This window comes from Varanus komodoensis, unplaced genomic scaffold (assembly GCF_004798865.1).
Source record: "Varanus komodoensis strain SLA01 unplaced genomic scaffold, ASM479886v1 scaffold12, whole genome shotgun sequence".
NCBI classification, from domain to species: domain Eukaryota; kingdom Metazoa; phylum Chordata; class Lepidosauria; order Squamata; family Varanidae; genus Varanus; species Varanus komodoensis.
The window spans coordinates 10,432,981-10,451,023 of record NW_025335349.1 but is presented as its reverse complement, the minus strand read 5'-3'; the positions used below and the strand labels follow the sequence as shown (position 1 = coordinate 10,451,023).

General features: G+C 39.1%; 1 protein-coding gene across 3 annotated transcripts in view; it reads right to left on the bottom strand.

Moving 5' to 3' along the window:
- The window catches only part of BCKDHB (branched chain keto acid dehydrogenase E1 subunit beta), a 69,332-nt gene extending 52,388 nt beyond the window's left edge, over positions 1 to 16,944 (bottom strand). For 2 of the 3 annotated variants that reach the window (XM_044421642.1, XM_044421643.1), the window contains exons 1-6: positions 16,706 to 16,938; positions 12,087 to 12,164; positions 10,157 to 10,225; positions 9,264 to 9,397; positions 8,312 to 8,467; positions 6,447 to 6,555 (exon numbers count right to left, since the gene is read on the bottom strand). In XM_044421642.1, the coding sequence (XP_044277577.1) occupies positions 6,447 to 6,555; positions 8,312 to 8,467; positions 9,264 to 9,397; positions 10,157 to 10,225; positions 12,087 to 12,164; positions 16,706 to 16,841 (682 nt within the window). In that variant the 5' untranslated portion in view covers positions 16,842 to 16,938. Of the gene's footprint in view, positions 1 to 6,446; positions 6,556 to 8,311; positions 8,468 to 9,263; positions 9,398 to 10,156; positions 10,226 to 12,086; positions 12,165 to 16,705 lie in introns of all 3 variants that reach the window. The other variant, XM_044421644.1, reaches the window with a different exon arrangement.
- Between the last annotated feature and the right edge of the window lie 1,099 nt (positions 16,945 to 18,043).

Sequence of the window (18,043 nt, the reverse complement as noted above, 5' to 3'; positions counted from 1 at the left end):
TTTCCACTAATCCCCACCTTCCTACATTCAGCCTGTCAAATGACATGCTGTTCCAGAGGATTCCCAAATACCCAGGTGTGTCCTTTCAGCAGTGCAGGGTAGAGTTTGAAACATGGGTGATTCAAATTTTTAATTCTCTTTCTCCTCCCAATGATTCCTGTTACTGATTTTTTTTTTGTTTTGGCAAACCCTCATGCTAAAATAAAATAAACTATTTTCTCCAGCTCCAAGTACAACCAGAAAAATCAAAGGATCCTAAATATATCACTTATTATGACTGGATGCCAGTAATCTCTCAAGCTCTCTCTCTCTCTCTCTCATCTGTGTTTAGTTACATAATGTTGGTGAATTATTCTAGACTGTACATTTTTAATAACAGTTCTCAGATGCGACTTTTGTCACCATAGCTAGCACAAAACAGCACATTACTACATAGTAAATTATTTCTAAAAATGATTGTTAAACTTTCCTGGTTAATTTGTAGCAACTATTATAGGAAGTAGCTATAATAGTGCACATAGATTTTGTCTACTGGACAGTAAGGACTTATTTACACATTAGTTCTTAAAAAAAGCAGTTCAAACACCAGTCATGCAATCATATGTATTTTCCTTCAAAAGATAAACAAAAATAATTAATTCTTCCACATTTCCTATATAACGATAGCCATGCACACAAAGGAGTAAAGAAAGATGAGGCTAGGATTTCATGGGAATGCAGAAAACTGCAGCAGGGACACAGAATTTAGGATCTGATATCTCTACTTTTATTTTTACAAAGAAATAAGTTTCTATCCCTCAAGGCTACAAAGCTACACTTTCAAGTTTGTAGACAATGCCTGTATATGGTAAAGAGATGGACAGGATTTCAATATCCTACAATGCCCCTTCCAACATACTCTAAAAAGCAGGATTATCCAAATGATTTGCACAACTGCAAAATCTAAATTACACAGAAGCAGATTTTCTTTTTATTCAGGATATACCCAGCCCTACCTAGAACAAACATTCTGCATCTGTATTCTAAAAAAAGAATTTTACAAATGATGTTAACAACTGTAATCATAAATAAGATTGTTCCTGCTTTTCAGTACTTAGTAGAATCCGCACATTCACAGGGGATCGGTCCCAAGTCCCCCAGCAGATGCCTGAAACCACAGATAGTAGCAAACACTGCATACTGTACATAGCTATGAAAAAATTTATAGATTAGGCACAATTAGACATTAACAACAATAACTAAAAATAAAATAAAATTGTAATAAGAGTTATATGAATATGCTCTCTCTCCCTCTAAAATATTTATTATACTGTACTCACTTTCAGCCAAGACCAAGGTGGATAGAAATCTTTTTTTAATCAGAGAATCAGACTTTTTACATTTAAATCAGATTTTTCTGAGTTAAATCAGTTTTTTAAAAAAATACTTTTTGAGGAAACATCTATCTAAAGGTAGTTTTCTACTTAAGATACATTATAGTCCAAAGGTAACTCATCACAAAATAAGGATTAGTTTTTAATTATTTATCATGAGGCTGTATATTCAAGCATGTTTAAATCTGGGGGTAAATGAATTCCATTAATCTGTTCATAATATCAGACTCGTCCAGAGGTTTCTGCAAAAATATTAGTCAATTTTTCTATGTAGAAGATACTCTCACAGATGCTTGGTTTTACAGTTCTCAAAATTGGGAATTTGGATCTGCAGATATCACATGTCTCTTCTTCACAGCAAAAAATGTTATGAAATAAACATACAGAGTTGAGAAAATAACCTTAATCCCATTGCTCCTTTGCAAAGTCAATGAACAAAAGAAGTTTATTGGAAGTAGAACAGATCTGCACAAGAAGCTGTGTGTGGGGAAGGAGTGGCAAGCAGTAAAAATGAAAGTGAAACCTTTTGATCAGAACATTGCACACATCTTTGGCTCTTTCTGTGTATAGACTGAGGTTTATCATATTATTCTTTGTCTGAAGGAGAAAACCTGTAAGGGCAGCAGGCCATAAAAGGGACCCAGTTTGGGAATATTTTAATGGGAGTTCCTCCACTTACAGATAAGGCAGGCGTGTGTGCAAATTATGTAGAAAACCATGATTTAAATCTAGCTGTAATTTAAATTGATTTTATTTAAATCAAATCCACCCTGACTGAGATGGCTACTAAATGACTGGACATCATATACAACATGAATATGCTGGACAAAGGGATAATTAATATTCCAAGCAGGACCGCATGAGAGTTCTTCACGTTACTCAAAACAGTGCACAATTTTAATCATGCATGTTTACTGTATTTCTGGGATATCCTATTTAATTTTTTCAGACTGCAGTCAACCACACTTAAGTGAGACCACAGTAACTAAAACAACTGATACAGGGTTTGTACATAGTTCTCAAGACCACAGATAATAATACTAAAACAACAAAGTGTTTTCATTTAATAAAGTTAATTAAAAACAGTACTACTACTACTAATAGGCTTATGATCTGATTGTGCCAGTCTGCTCTTTTATTCCTGTCTACATCCATTGAATGCCTTCTGGATCAGATTGTGGGCCTATCACATATAAGCAGCTGCCTATGGCAATCCCACAAGCAGGCATGAGCGCCTGGACACAGTCTCTATAGCCATCAAGATTTGGTAGCCATGTACTCCATGAAATTGCATTCATTTCATTTTAAAGTCTTCTGAGTTGGGGGCCATCACTACATTTTGTAGTAGTACCTTTCATAGTTTTAATTGTGTTATTATGAAGAACTTCTGAAACTTCCACCACTCGGCTTCATTAAATAACCTCAAGCTCTAACATTATGAGAGAGGGAAGATAAACCTTGGCTTTATAAAAATTTAAAAGCTTCTTTTCCCTTTAGACAGATTGAGAAGATTTTTCACCGAGAGCATTTTATGGAAAGTGAAGCATTACTAATGCTTTCTGCTGTTAGCATCAAATATTACCTGCCTGCATCATCTTCATACAGCGTTCTATTATTTTCAACATTGTGTCACACAGTCTAACATAAGACACTCCTTATCTCTCTCTGATTATGATGCATAATTCATCCAAACTAATTTTTATACATTGCGCCACATTTTCTCAAGCAATCCAAAACAGGTTTTTCCCCCAACCAGAAGAACCCTCTGAGATAAATTAGGCTTTATTTGCTATCTTTTTTCCATGAAAAAAAATCCTCTTTGTTAAGTAACAATGAATTGATGTCATTGCAAATACAATATTTGACAAAGCTAGCAGTTTCCTAGTTGTAATTACTGTTTTTCAGTTGAAAGGGAATGAATATATAGTGACAACAAAAATCAAGAATCCCCAGCTTCAGTCGAAAAGAACTGAACTCTGTCAAAGCAGAAGAGCAGTTTTCAGTGTATGATGCACAGTACTACTTCAGGTGCTCAACTTAATCTGTGCCTTTCATATGTATCAAATCATAACTCCCACCATTCTCATCCAGCCATGCTGACTGAAGGATTCTGGGAATAGAGTATGTATGGAGGGCACCAGGTAAGAGAAGGATGAATTGCTATGGTTTTGTTATTTTATGTTGTTGTTTGTGTTTATTAACAACCCAGACAGCCTCAGCTATTGGGCAGCATAAAATGAAATAAATAAAGCTGTAATCCTATGTACATTCACCTAAGAGTAAGCCCTACTGAACAGAATGGGACTTCCTTCTGAGTATAGATGAATAGGAATGTACAATTAGTACTATTACATATAAATGTAATAAACAAAGTTTTCAGGACCTTTCTTTCTTGCTTATATTTAAACAAATTAAGGTTAGTAAGAAACCCAATTAAAATTTCTACATAATCTAATTTAAATAACTTAATCTAACCTAAATAGGATTTTGACCTAGAATGATACTGAAATGGTTTAACTTAGTCAATCAAATTTAGAATGCTATTATAGTATTGATATTTTGACTTAATACCAAATATGAAAATGTATAAGAAAACGTTCTTATACATAAATTTAAATTACAGTAAGCGCTCTTTACTTTCTGGAAATATTTCAGATCAAATGCTTAAAATCTATTGGAACAAAAAATAACACTGGGTTTTTATTTAGCTTTGTTGCTTACTAAATCCAAGTAAAATAAACTTGCTAAATTAGGTCACTATCAGTTTTCTGATACAAACAGAAAATTTTCCAAAGCAAATACAAGGTTTTCTGGAAAACCTACATCACTGGCTGACATATCATGAAGTGACAAAAGCCACCTACTGAATTTTACAAATGGCACAGAGATCTCAACCCAGGTTATGCTGCATCAAATCTCACTCTACATACCATTTATACATGGATCTTTTAGAGCCAGGTTAGCATAAAGTTTCCTTCTTTCTAATTCAGGGCACAATCCATGGGTTTTTAAATCAATATATTCCACAAAAGAGTAGATTTCAGGCAGACTTAAGAGACACATGTTAATGGTCAGAGCAATTTATGAATAGAACAAGCTACTAAGAAGACTTGGCTCTCCCTCGCTGGGCTTCATTAAGCACACAGCTAGACATCCATCTCTTTGGAATAGTCTAGCTCTGGATCTCCTGCACTAGGGTTAAGCCCCTCCAATTCTACCAGCTTATGAACACTGACAAATGACAATTCACAAATAGTGCAAAGCAAGAGTTAATTCTGCTTGCTGTTAGCAGCACCCGGAAAACATGAGTATAGCTGTGTGACAGGACATTTTGAACACTGGTTAGAGAGAACTTATTTTCCATCATACCTGTCCTGTCACTATAACAACCACTGATGCAAATCATTTACGTCTAGACCACTCATGTCATATATGGTAGAATTAAATGAAACTGAAAAGGTCACAAGACAGAAGAATAGATTTTCCACCTGATACTTAAACCTGATAATGTCAAGATGAGTCATGTTTTCCTTTGAATCACCACTATGGCTTGACCCATCAAGACAACAGCTTTTTAAATAAATCAAAGCTCCTATTAAAATTTTGATATAAATTTTCATATGTGGTGTTAAGTCACAATAATAGCATTCCACATTGGAATTACCAAGATAAACCACTTTATAATAATCACAGGTCAATATCCTGTGAAAGTTTGGAAAGTTCTACAACTCCCAGTATTTGCCAGCTATGCCGGATGGGAAATGCTGGGAATGCAGGGATTTTTCCTGGCAAAATTTACATAGGACTGCACTCTTAGTGTCCACCTTTAGTGAACTACCTGTGTACAAGGGGTCTTCAAAAAGCTTCCACACTTTTATATTTTATAAATATATTTTATATATTTTTTTGCTGATGGTATTAAAAAGTTGGTGCAACACTAGGAAAAATGCATCGCAAAGGAAGGTGAGTATGTAGAAAGAGATGTAATTTGTTTTTGAAATTCTTAATAGAGTTTTAAAAAGTGCGGAAACGTTTTGAAGAGCCCTCGTATGTTAAGCATTAACTTCTTTTTTAACAGCAAAAATTAGCATTGCTCATTCATTACTCTGATGAATAAAAAGAGGACATACACTCAACACTTGACAAAGGCTATAGCAAACACAGGACTGATTTACATTATTAGTATTACTAGGGCAGGCCAAAGAATGCTTCAGGGGCACATATTCCACTCTCCTCCTATGAAGCTCCTACTTGAGTTCTTAATTAAACTCAGCATTATGTCTAAAGCATAAACTGTGCTTTATGTTTAAGATTAACTACAGTTTGAGATTAGTTTAACTATGGTTTGAAAGTGATTTGCATCCACTAATGACAGTTAAGGCACACCAGAGTTTATCTGGATTTAGCTATCATTTCTACCTAGTGTTAGCCTAAGTTTGTGATTTCTTCATCAAAACTGGAGAAGAGAGGGATTGAGGACCATGATAGTGTCTGTTGTTGCTCATCCTTTAATATTATGTAGTTTCTGGTGTACTTTCTTTATTTCTGATGTGTGCGCATTCTAGACCATAGTAGACCAGTCCTACACCAATTTTTATCTATTTCTGATTTATTTACAGTCCCACTTCAAAGATGTGGATGCTACTGATGCTAGAATACCTCAAAGACAAACTGTACGAACCTGCCATTAGGTTTTGATCTTCCTCTAAAGCCCTGCTGTATATTTTATCAACAAAACAGGGTAAGAACACAGGACAAGCACACTAAGTGCAGAGGTTTCACTCAAGGGAGCTTAATCTGGTCCCATCTCTGTTAAATTGTTGGTGAACAGTAAAAACTTTGATGCTTCACTCAGCTACTAGAAGTAGTAGTAGTATTGTAAATCTGGGTTTAATCTGCTATCTTGAATATATTTTGTTCTATTTTTAATATGTTCATTATAAAAATGGTTTGAAGGTAATGGTTTTGTATACTGTCTTGGAAAGCTTTGGGAGGTTATTGATATCCTTACACCTACACAGAGCATCAGTTTCATTTGTATTTACAGCATGTATTAGCAGGAAAATATTTTACCTGCTGCTCGGTACAGTATTTTCGGTTCAAAGAATATACAAGGGTTTTTATCTTCTATACATGATAACAATAGTCCTTTTGCTTCAACTGGACCTCTTGGAACAACAATCTGCAAAAATTGAATAAATCAATGAATGAACAACAAAACACTATTACTTATTAGGAAACTACTAAGATTATCATGGTTATCACCTTTTTATACTAATATTTTATTTAAAATGTTAAGAATCATAATTATTTAGGCATCAAAACTATGTCAGAAACATCTGCTATTGTCAGCTACTCTAATAATCACTGTTTCCTAAAGTGTCCCCCCCCCCCAAAAAAAAACATAGACATATCAGAAAAAGTAAAATTCTTGGATAAACTGTTCATATTACTAAATAGTTATTAGGTATACACAAGTCACGCACACAAGTTTTTGGGAGTTTCTGCAGTTATCTCTAAAGGAGACTAACAATTAACAGTTCAAACTACCTTTAAACTCAAAAACAGATTGTTGACAAAACTGATGTGGCAGAAAACAGTACAGGAGAAAAAACCCAAATTTCAGAATCATAACACCGAAACATCACTTTATAACAATGTTGCTTCAATGGTGAAAAATATATTTTTACACAATTTTTCACATTCTTTTAGGTCAGATTTGAAGAAAATGCTCAAAATATTATTCTTTGCCTATGCATATATCCTATACTTCATATACGTACTGCTTGCTTAGGGCAAACAGTATGGGCACTTCTAAAGCTGGATTCATACCAATGTAGATTGTGACATGGACATCAATTAAAAGCTGAGAAGTGGCCCTTTTTTGTACTGACAGAATGCCATATTGTGACGCTTCTGTAAGATCCTGGTACACTGGTCTTTGATGGCACCTTGCAATATGACTTCTTGATCTTGAGAGCACTAAAGGTCATTGTCAGGAAGTAATTCTAGCAAAAAGTTCTCATATTAGAGTGGTCATCTTCTTAGGATTTACCCATAGCTGCTGTATGTTCATCTCTCTAACATGCTAGAGTTTTTTATGCTGCAAAGTTTTTAAATGGGTGAATCAAAGATGTAATTCTCTAGCTGAAATGACACATTCTAGTCACAGAGCCACTGAAAATACAGAAATATAGATAAATACAGACTATAAATACAGAAATAAATAATTCTGTTGATTGTGATTCTTTTAAACCAGACTGCAACTTTTCTTATACAATAGGGAAGCTCTTCTGGGTACAAATACACAAGGTCAATTCAACAGTTTATTTTTAAAGTGCTAAAGTTGCCACAATTTGTTAAAGACTTTCCATGTGACAAAGCAAGCAAGCATGTTGAAAGATATGAATACTGCCTTTGCAGATCCACACGGTCTATGTATATCACTAGGTTGATATCCAAATGAATACAATTCCTGAAGTCACAGGTGTTTGTTTAATTATTTAGAATATTTTTATCCCATCCTAAACAATCCAATTGTCCCAGGACGGCTTACAATATGAATAGCAATAAATACACAACAATTTAAAAAAATCAATTCAAAACAAAATGCAACTGAGAATACACTAAAACCAGATTAAAATTATTTAGACCTTAAAATAATGGGCAAATAAAAAGGTTTTTACCTGGCGCCAAAAAGAATATAAAGTTGGCACCAGGCAAACCTCTCTGAGGAGCACATTCCACAGTCAGGGCGCCACTGCAGAGAAGGCCCTCCTCTGGGTGTTCACTCTCCTAACCTCCTTCAAGGAGGGTTCCCGGAGCAGGGCCTCTGCTGCAGATCTTACAGGGTGGGAGGGCATATAGGGAAGAAGAAACACAGTTTCCATTACCATAAATCTTCACCAATTATGGGGAAATCTATCTAATGACTTTACCTTTAGTCCTGGGCAATGAGCAAAAAAGGCTTCTGGGCACTGGGAGTGATATAGTGCGCCATGACCCACACAACCCCAAGGAGCTCTAATTGTGAGGCTGCCACAGTTAAAGAGATCTCCAGAGCGATACCGATACTTCGCCGCCTCATTAACAATCTGAGGGAAAAAGGAGGTAATTTTTTTTTCATTTCATAGCTTCATCAGTATCAATAAAAGAATGCTGAAGTGTTACTTAAAGATTTTTGGGTAACTATCCTTAACAAGAACGTGAAAGAATACACATTTGTCTCAACAGCACATTGAAATCATGAGACCTCATAAGTACCGACAGTGAAACTGAGGTGCCACAACAACCACAGTAGAAGAGCACTGAATTGTGTTAAAATAGATGAGCAGTTTTCAGTTGTTAAAGATTACTTATGCTGACATGGCATCATCATAAACCATTACATTATATTTCTACCCTACCTTTTTTCTGCTTGTGAAGAACCCAAGGTGATTTTCAAGGTTCACCCTCTTTCCATTTTATGTACTCTCACAGCAAACCTGTGAGCGAGGTCAGGCTGAGAGTCTGTGAGTAGTCCAAAATAATCCAGAGAGCTGCATGGCTGAGTGTGGACCCAAACTCAGAGCCAGATCCCCAATTCAACACTAGTCAGCCTGGCTCTTCCCAATTTATGTTTGTGCTGTTTTCTAATCGGATGCAGCCCACTGTTTTACTTCTTCACAAGTAAATGATTTTTCCCATAATATAGCATTTAAATCACATGGTGTAACTATCATAAGGCACCAGATAGCTCTGAGACTGCAGATGGTACCTCAACCTTGGAATTGGAGCTCTGATCCTCCACACCCTTTCAGGGGTGGTCCAGAGCGCTGATCCTCACATTTTCAGGATCCTGACTATAATAAACTTTTCTTCTCATCTTTAATATTCCAAGTATCCACTAACCTGATCAAAAGCAGGGAAAATATAGTCAGCAAACTGGATTTCTGCAATGGCTGTAGCACCAGTGACTGCAACTCCAATGCCAAATCCTACTATTCCTTGTTCACACAATGGAGTATTAAACACTCTGTCTTTACCTACAAAAATAAAAGATTTTTTTCTTTACAGATTTTTAAAAATGCATATTGTATATTGCATAAAAACAATTTAATACAAGTAATTAATGAAACACAGGGGGTTGTAATTTTTCAATGAAACGTTCTAAGTTGGAAGCAGTGAGAGCAGAGAAGTTCAACTGCTTGAAATTTTGAAGTCATGGGGAAAATTTTTTTTTTCTCCAAGGAATACTTAAAATGTGGGGAAAGTTAAATGCATGCAATAATTACTTTCTTATGAAATCCAATTTTACTTTGTTCATTTTAAGCTGGGGTTGGATACAGACTTATCAGACATAAAACTGATTCTGTTCCCAATTTGGTTAAGTCTAGATCCAACTCTTGCATAATTTTGCACACATAATTACGTGCATAATTTTGCACGTAATCATAGTTTATATATTTATGAACATTTAAAGTACAACAATCAAAATACCTGGCACTAGAGGCATACCTAGAAATACTGACTGAGTTTGCCCAACACAGCAACCCACTATAGTTAACAAGCTACAATGAGTCATCATGTTGTCCACCCACAGACCTGGTTCTACACAGTAACACATCCTTGTCCTAGAGGATATTCAATCCACGATGGGATGTTTTGTCATCTGTACCTTTCTTTTGGCAGCAGAAAAGGTGCACCAAAAGGAGGGGGAGCACAATTAGTAACATAATCCTCATGATTCCAAGTGCTGATGCGCCACTTCTCAGTGTTATCAGTCACATAAGCTATGAACTCACCGTACTTGTCTCTCAAGCCAACAGTGCACCTGAAGACTCCACCAAAGGATACATCTTCACCAAATATTACTGCAAGTGCACAATAGGAATTCAATAAATGCTTGCTCAAAAGAGAGAAAGTTAATCATGATTAGAAACTGAAGAAATTCAACCTGACCATTTTCCTGCTGAGCAATAAAGAACTTTTCTTATTATTTTTTGGGAAATAATACATAAGCACAAGTGGATAATCAACTACACCAAGGTTTGACAGCATACAGCCCATGCTGCAAAAAGTGATGATGGCATTAAAAGGTCTGTAGTTTGCCACAGAATTACAGTGACAAATTACTATTGAGAACTAAACAGAGCAAATATAGTTGCCTGTAGCACCTCCAAACTGCCATTTTTTCTGCCACTGATGCAGAATCCACAGCACAGGGAATGAGATACAAATGCAAGCGCCAGTCTCTCTGGAGTGCCCTCTCCTGAACTGCACAAATAAAGGAGGTACGTCTCTGTTAAATGGACAGTGGCAGGAGCTGACTTCCCTCCTTCTTCCTTTTAATCAACAGACATTTCTTTGGCAAAAGGCACTCTATTTCCAACACAGAGCCAGCAAACTAATAGTCAACAGAGGAAGAGCCTCTGAGCATGCACAGAGCAGTGTGTTGAAAATACTTGTTAGTTTTGCTTCAAGAAGCCCACTTTTCCACAACCCTGGGCTCTAGCCCTCTGGGTGTGCCCATCTGGAGAAGGCTTAGCCTCCTAGTGCTATGCAGGCCCTTTATTTACTGATTTGATTTATATGCCTTCCCACTAGCCATAGGTTGTCCGGGCAGCTTGCATAACTGGCTAGCCCTTCTTTCCCAATGCTGTATCATAGTATCAGCTACCAGACTGGGCTCCTTTTGCACCTTTTCCATGTCCCCTCCCTACACTTCCAATCCCTTTTGGTTCCCAGGGCCTGCCTGGATACCTGGAAACAGCAGCCATACTATAAGCTTGCCCTTTTCTGCCATCTCTGTGCCCACATTCTTCATTTCCCAGGCCTCACAGTTCTCATCCAAAGAGCCATTGACACCCTGGCCCGCAGTGCTCATTCCCAACAGATGAAAAAAGCTAGATACATTTAAAGCATGAGAGCCAAAATAATAATAAAAACAACATTTCAAAAAGAAACTGATCACCTATACCAGTGATGGCGAACCTTTTGAAGACTGAGTGGCCAAACTGCAACCCAAAACCCACTTATTTATTACAAAGTGCCAATACTAAAATAAAACCTGAAAACTGAGGTTTTAATTTAGAAAAAAACAACTCACACCCAGTCCAAGCAAATACATATATATCCTTGGCAGCGCACTGACCGGCCATGCAAAAGCTCAGACGAGTTGCGACTAATGAGTCACAGCTCGTGACGTCATTGCCTGGCACCGCTTGTCCTTTCCAAGCATCCACATGGCCCCTATGTGCACTGTTATCCAATGCTCGGCTGCTGGGGCTGTGAGGACGACTTGGCTCACATGCCAACACAGAGGGCTCTGCATGCCTTCTGTGGCATGCATGCCACAGGTTCACCACCACTGACCAATACTGTGAAAGTTCCAGATTAAAACATATAGCTATAATTAGCCTGTGCAATGATCCAAAAAAATGGCAGAAAGTGTTATGAGCCCATTCTCTTGATTCCACAGTCTATAGTGGAACTGTTCACATTACCCAAAATGATGTATCCATGGTGAGACTGCCTTGTACATAGATACATGAAGCCAAAGTACATTTGTTCTAACAGATCAAAGTTGCTATCCTCAAATAATGGAATTTAACATTATTGTTACACAATTTGTTTCACATTATTTCAGATTTACAGCTTTAAAATGTGAACTGAACAAAAGACTATTCCAACCAAAACCAAAATTTCCGAAGAAATCATTGCATAAAGTTATACCTGCAGTTGGATCTCTGGATAAGGCATTATCCAAGGCACTTGTTATAGACTGGAAAAGGTTCATTTTCTGTGTCTGGCCTGTGCAAATAGATTATTTAGTTAAAGCAGGCATATGATTAAAGTAACTTTCTTAAAGATGCTTGAAATCTTGACTTCCAGCCCACATGAATAGCCCAATCCATTTGGGGAGAAAAATCAAAGTTTGTCACAATGCAGTGCCTTCAATTATTTGCAGTTCTTTAAGACTAACTATATTCCACCAAGTGTCCATGAGATAAGAAGCAAGATTCTCCTGTTGGTTAAGAATTATCACTGTCCTGTGTTACTGGAGCTACATGCTTCACAGACCTAAACTAAGAACATCAGCTTGGATCCAGATTCCTACTCAGAGTTCCACTGGCACAGGAAAAAGGTCATTTTCTCTGAATCTTTTACAGCACTACCTCCTACACCAGGGGTCGGCAACCCGCGACTCCGGAGCCACACGTGGCTCTTGAATCCCTCTGCTGCAGCTCCGTCACTCAAAATACACACCGGCACAGCTGCCGATCTGCAACCCAGGCCAGCACCCGTGCCGGCACAGCCGCCGATCTGCAACCTGTGCAGATTTATTGAACTTTTCAAGATTTACTGAGTTTTTTCCCCCAGTAGGCCAACCATGGATAAATCAAAGAAACATTTCTGAAGAAAACCAAACATTTAATGGTACGTGGGTAGATTCATTTGCCTTTACTGCTGATGAACTTATGGGGTTTTCCATTTAATGCAAGCTGCCCTTTAGCACTCTGCAGGAAGCTGTTCTCCTATTCAAAATATATGAAAGGAGTCCTACTAGTTTATAATGTAAGATTAAAAATAACAGTTTTTAGTGACTGAACAAGAGCTACAGCTAAATCTTAACGAAGATAAAGATCTACTTCCTTGTTTAAAAATTCCAGCAACATTATTACATTGGGAGAGGGATGTTTGTTCAATATTTCATCAGACTATTATTTATATTTGCTGTATTGCAGAAACTCTATGAAAGTATGAAAGTATCTGTATGAAAGTATCAATTAGTCCTTTTTTATGCAGGTTGACAGCTGACTGCACCCTCCACTACATGTGATAAAAGGATGAGGGCACACAGAAACAGACAGCATTTTTGGTTTGCTGCAGGTAGGTAATTTAAGTTCGGCTTTTTATTTCATAAATACGAGGAGGACTCAAATAGACATTGAGTATTTTATTTGAAAGTAACCTTCAACCCAGCATCTTTTTTTCGGAGCTTTTGTTGCATGAAGAAATAAAAACTTGTTTTCTCTGTAGCATTTCATTGATTTCATAAATGCAACACACTATAGTTTTTTATACATAGCATAAAGGTAAAAAACAATATATGCAGTGTTATCTTCCTCTTAGATGTCAAAAGGGTTTTGTGGCTCCCGGTGTTTTCTTTTCCGTGGGAAACAGGTCCAAATGGCTCTTTTAGTGTTAAAGGTTGCCGACTCCTGTCCTATACCATTCAGAAAGTCTGGGAGACTCTCTTCCTTGAAAGGGAAGCTTCACATGTTGAGGGGAGATCAGCAACATGCTTCTCTCACTCACTTAAAAATAAAAAACAGAGGTAGAAACAGAAGTTCCAAGCACTTCCTTCATGGAAAAAAATGGTTTGATTCATTCCCACTTGCAAAGATATGTTGTATTGCAGTAACACTTTTCAGTTTCTCTCTGTTTTTCAGTACATCTCTAGGATACTGTAATGGGCTGTACATGTGGCTTGGAAGACAGCTGAGAATTTTCATGCAAAATGGAGCCAACCAAATGTTAGCAAGGCAATTCAATCACCTAGACAGCATGAGTTGCACTGGTTGCTAGTAAATTTGCAAGCCCAGAGTGGATAAAAATCAACAACTTTCTTAAAAAATAAAAAATGGATTTTAGAACATTAAATTGGATTCTATCTACATATTGTCTTCTATTTAAGATACATTATAGTCCAAAGGTGAAATAAGGATTATTTATTATGTCATGCAAGGCTATATATCCAAGCATGTTTACATTTTTTGCTAAATGTATTCCATTAATCCATTTACATTGTCATTACATTAAACTTTACAATGTCAGGCTCTTCCAGAGGTTTCTGTAATGTTATTGGGCAATTAGTCTATCTAGAAGATATTCTCACAGATGCTTGGTTTTATAGTTCTCAAAATTGGGAATTTGTGTCTAAAGAGATCTCATGCCTCTTCCTCACAGCAAAAATGTTTTGAAATAAACATACAGAGTTGAGGAAAAGCCCTTAATTCCATTATTCCTCTGCAAATTCATGTACACAGAACAACCTCTTATCCCTTAAGTGCTAAGTTTCAAAAAAGTCAATGAATAGAAGATTGTTGGGAGTGGAATAAATCTGCACAAGAAGCTACCTGTAAGGAGGGGGGAGCAAGCAGTAAAACTGAAAGTGAAGCCTTGTGATCAGAATACTGTAGAAGCCTTTGGATCCTTTTGTGTATAGACTGAGATTTATCATATTATTCTTTGCTGAAGGAGAAAGCCTATAATGACAGCAGGCCATAATTGAATATTTTCATAGGATTAGTTTAATGAAGTAAAAGCATGGCCATAAAAGAGTCCCAATTTGGGAATATCTTAATGAAGTTGCTGTACTTGCACATAAAGCAGGCATGTGTGCAAAACCATGATTTAAATCTAGTCTTGCTAGTGATTTAAATTAAATCTACCCTATCCATCCCCCATTTAAAGTATGAAATAAGTTACCACTGGAGGGACCACAAAGTCCTGTTGTTGCAGGGCTTTAAAAAGAACTTGAAGCATGTATTACTTTTTGTGATTTTCTCTTGATTCTGCTTTATCAGACTGGGTTGTGGCTGCTGTGAGTTTATTTTATGCTGTGATTTTTTTAGACTGTGTTGCTATTTTTATTATGTTTTGCCACTGTTAATGCTACTTCAGTTTTTATACATAATATTATTGCCATATGCCTCCAATGGAAAGGCTCCTGCCTTGATAGGCGGCCAAGAAATACTTTAAATAAGTAAGTCACATTCTGTTGAAAGTGGCACAGATTAAGGAAAGCCTGCAGGCCCTGAGACTAGATGCAGAGGATTTAACCCTTTCCCATGCCTTTCAAGAAGTACAGCTTGCAACCTGCCATGTACAAGTGAGACATCCATCCAAATTCCTTCTTCTTCTATATCCCTACTTAATCTCCAGTTACTCTCCGAGCAAGTCCAAAACGATCTCCCTGCAAGCAAGACACTGCCTCGCCACGCATATGCGCAGGGAGTCCACCACCTCTGAGGTGGGCCGGATAAATGGGCACGGTGGGCCAGATCCAGCCCACAGGCCCTAGTCTGAGGACCCATGTTCTAGCTTGTAGCATTGTTGAGCCAACTATTCTTCACCTTGTAACTATACATTTGCTTTCTTTTTTCCTAACATTTGCAAAGCTAAGCATTTGTCCCTATTCATTCTGTAGTTTTCAGCTCAATAGCCTATCAAGCTCACGTTGAATGTTGTTAGCATTCCCAGGTTTTAGTTCTCATACCCAATGTTGTGTTACCTGCAAATTTGAAAAGCATCTCCTGCACATTCTCATTTAAATCATTAATATAAATGTTGAAGAGCACCAGGCCTAGGACTGAACTCTGTGGTACCCCACTTGTTCCCTTTCCCCAGTTTGAGAAGTCTTATGCATAAACACTCTTTGGGTCTGATTTCATAGCCAACTGTGGATCCACCTGACAGGGGTTTGATCTAGCCCACTTTTAGCTAATTTGCTGATCATGGGGCACTTTGTCAAAAGCTTTGCTGATTTCAAGATACCTGACTGGCCATGTCTATGACATTCCAGCAGTCTGCATGAGAGGTTGCCCAATTAGAAAAAATGAGATCAGGTTCGTCTGTCAGCATTTGTTCTGGACAAATCCATGATATGTTTGTGAGCCGCCCCGAGGCTTCGGTGAATGGGGAGGCATAGAAGTTCCATACATACATACATACATAAATACTCTGATATGCTGCAGGTCTGCAATTGTTTGGGGGGGGGGGGCAAGAACAGAACACCTGAAATTCAAGAAAGAATTCAAGAAAATAAGTGCCGACACATAAACTTTTTGCAACCCATCCACAAGCCAATCATCTTCTAGCTACCATACTGAATATCAAACAGAGATTAAGTCCTCACTTGCAACAGGATCAGGTGAGGAATGGTGGAATAGGCTGTACCACCTGAGGGTGAGGCGCGGGGGAGAACTGCCATTTGGGGATGCATTTTAAAAGACGAATTCTTACAAACAGAAAAGCATATTAACCAAATTCTTTGACTGATGTGCCGGGAAGAACTGAAAGGTGGGGGGGGGGTCTTAGGATGGCCATTGGGAAAGTAGTATCTCCCCCCCCCGCTAAAGTGATGCAACCCACTCGACCACCTCGAGACTTCTAACACTTCAGTCCGCTGGATCCTGCCTGCGATCGAAGGCAGAGAAGGGAGATCCACGCTAGGTAGCGGGCTCGATTCTCCTCTGCCCCAGAGGCTGGCGGGGGGCGGCGCCTTCTGCCTTCCTCTCCCCGCCCCCCGCAGCGCGGACCCGAGGCAGGCGCCCCGCAGCTCTCACCATACTGGGTGGGTTCCGGGTCCGGCTGGAAGGCGAAGTGCGCCGCGTGCCTCCGCGCCGGGGACCCCGCAGCGAGACGCAGCAGCCGAGACCTTGGGGCCGCCGCGGTGCGCAGCGCGAGCGCGAGGAGCGCCATGTCACCGTCAACGCGGAGCCGGCCTCGCGGGCTTGTTTTGATGACACGAAGAGGCAGTGCTTAAGGGCCCGGGCTCCGGCATTCCCATTGGCGGGCGGTGTGAACCGCGCAGGGACCAATCGGAGCCCTTCCTGCTGGGGCGGTCATGGAAGCGGGGATCAAAGACGGAGCGAGTCCGCCCGAGGTTGCCGAAAAAGAGGGGGTTGTGTTATAATGCGCATGCGCAGAGACCGGGGGCGGCTTGTCTCTGTGGCGAAACCGGCAAAGGGGGAAGGAAAAGTGAGGTGGGAAACCAAAGCAGGCGTCCGTGCACTTGCTCAGGTTTGACTTCATGAGGACACAGTGATTGATGACATTCAAGCATGAAGGAAATTGCGCTGGCAGTCAAAGGGAAGGGCAGGAGCCGAGTGGTGGAACACCTGCTTGCCATGGCAAAGGGCCCGGGCTGGTCGAGGACAACTCGAGGCCGCCGCCTGGGTAACGCGCTGGAGAACCGTGCCAGGCCGTGTAGAATCAGTTCGACGGACCACTGTCTGATTTGGGCTAGACAGACGAATGCCTGGTTGGAAATACCCCAGCTGGAGTATATGATAAGATATCTAACCGGTTTGTACAGTGCATAAATACACATGAAACCCCAGAGACGGTAAAATAGAGCAGTGCAAGGGAAAGTGTACATAAACAGATGTGCCTTCACTGTCTGTCATTAAAATGTGCATCTGAAGTTTCCGACCCTTGGACCACAATTGGGAGAGTGTACTAGAGGGTGGGTGCAACTATCAGGAAGACCTGCTTATGTGCCATCACTTATTGACTTGCTATTGGACTACTGTAATGTGCTCTACTTGGGGCTGCTCTAGAAGATGGTCTGGATACTTCAATTGATCCAGAATAGAGCAGCCAGGCTTTTGACGGGGACTGGTAGATAGGCACATAGAACACTGGTCCTTCATCTCCAGCACTGGCTTCCAGCTGAAGTTCAGGCCAATTTAAGGTGTTGATAATGGCTTATAAAACCCTAAACAGCTTAGAACCTGAGTATCTGATGAAGTGTCTCCTTCCATATATAACTGCCTGTCCCCTCAGATCTGGGTTGGAGGTCCTTCTTTGGGAGCCCTCTGAGTGGTCCCCCAGAGAAAAGCCTTCTATGTCATGGTGCCCCAGCTCTGGAACAGGCTCCCTAAAGAGGTGTGCTTGGTGTC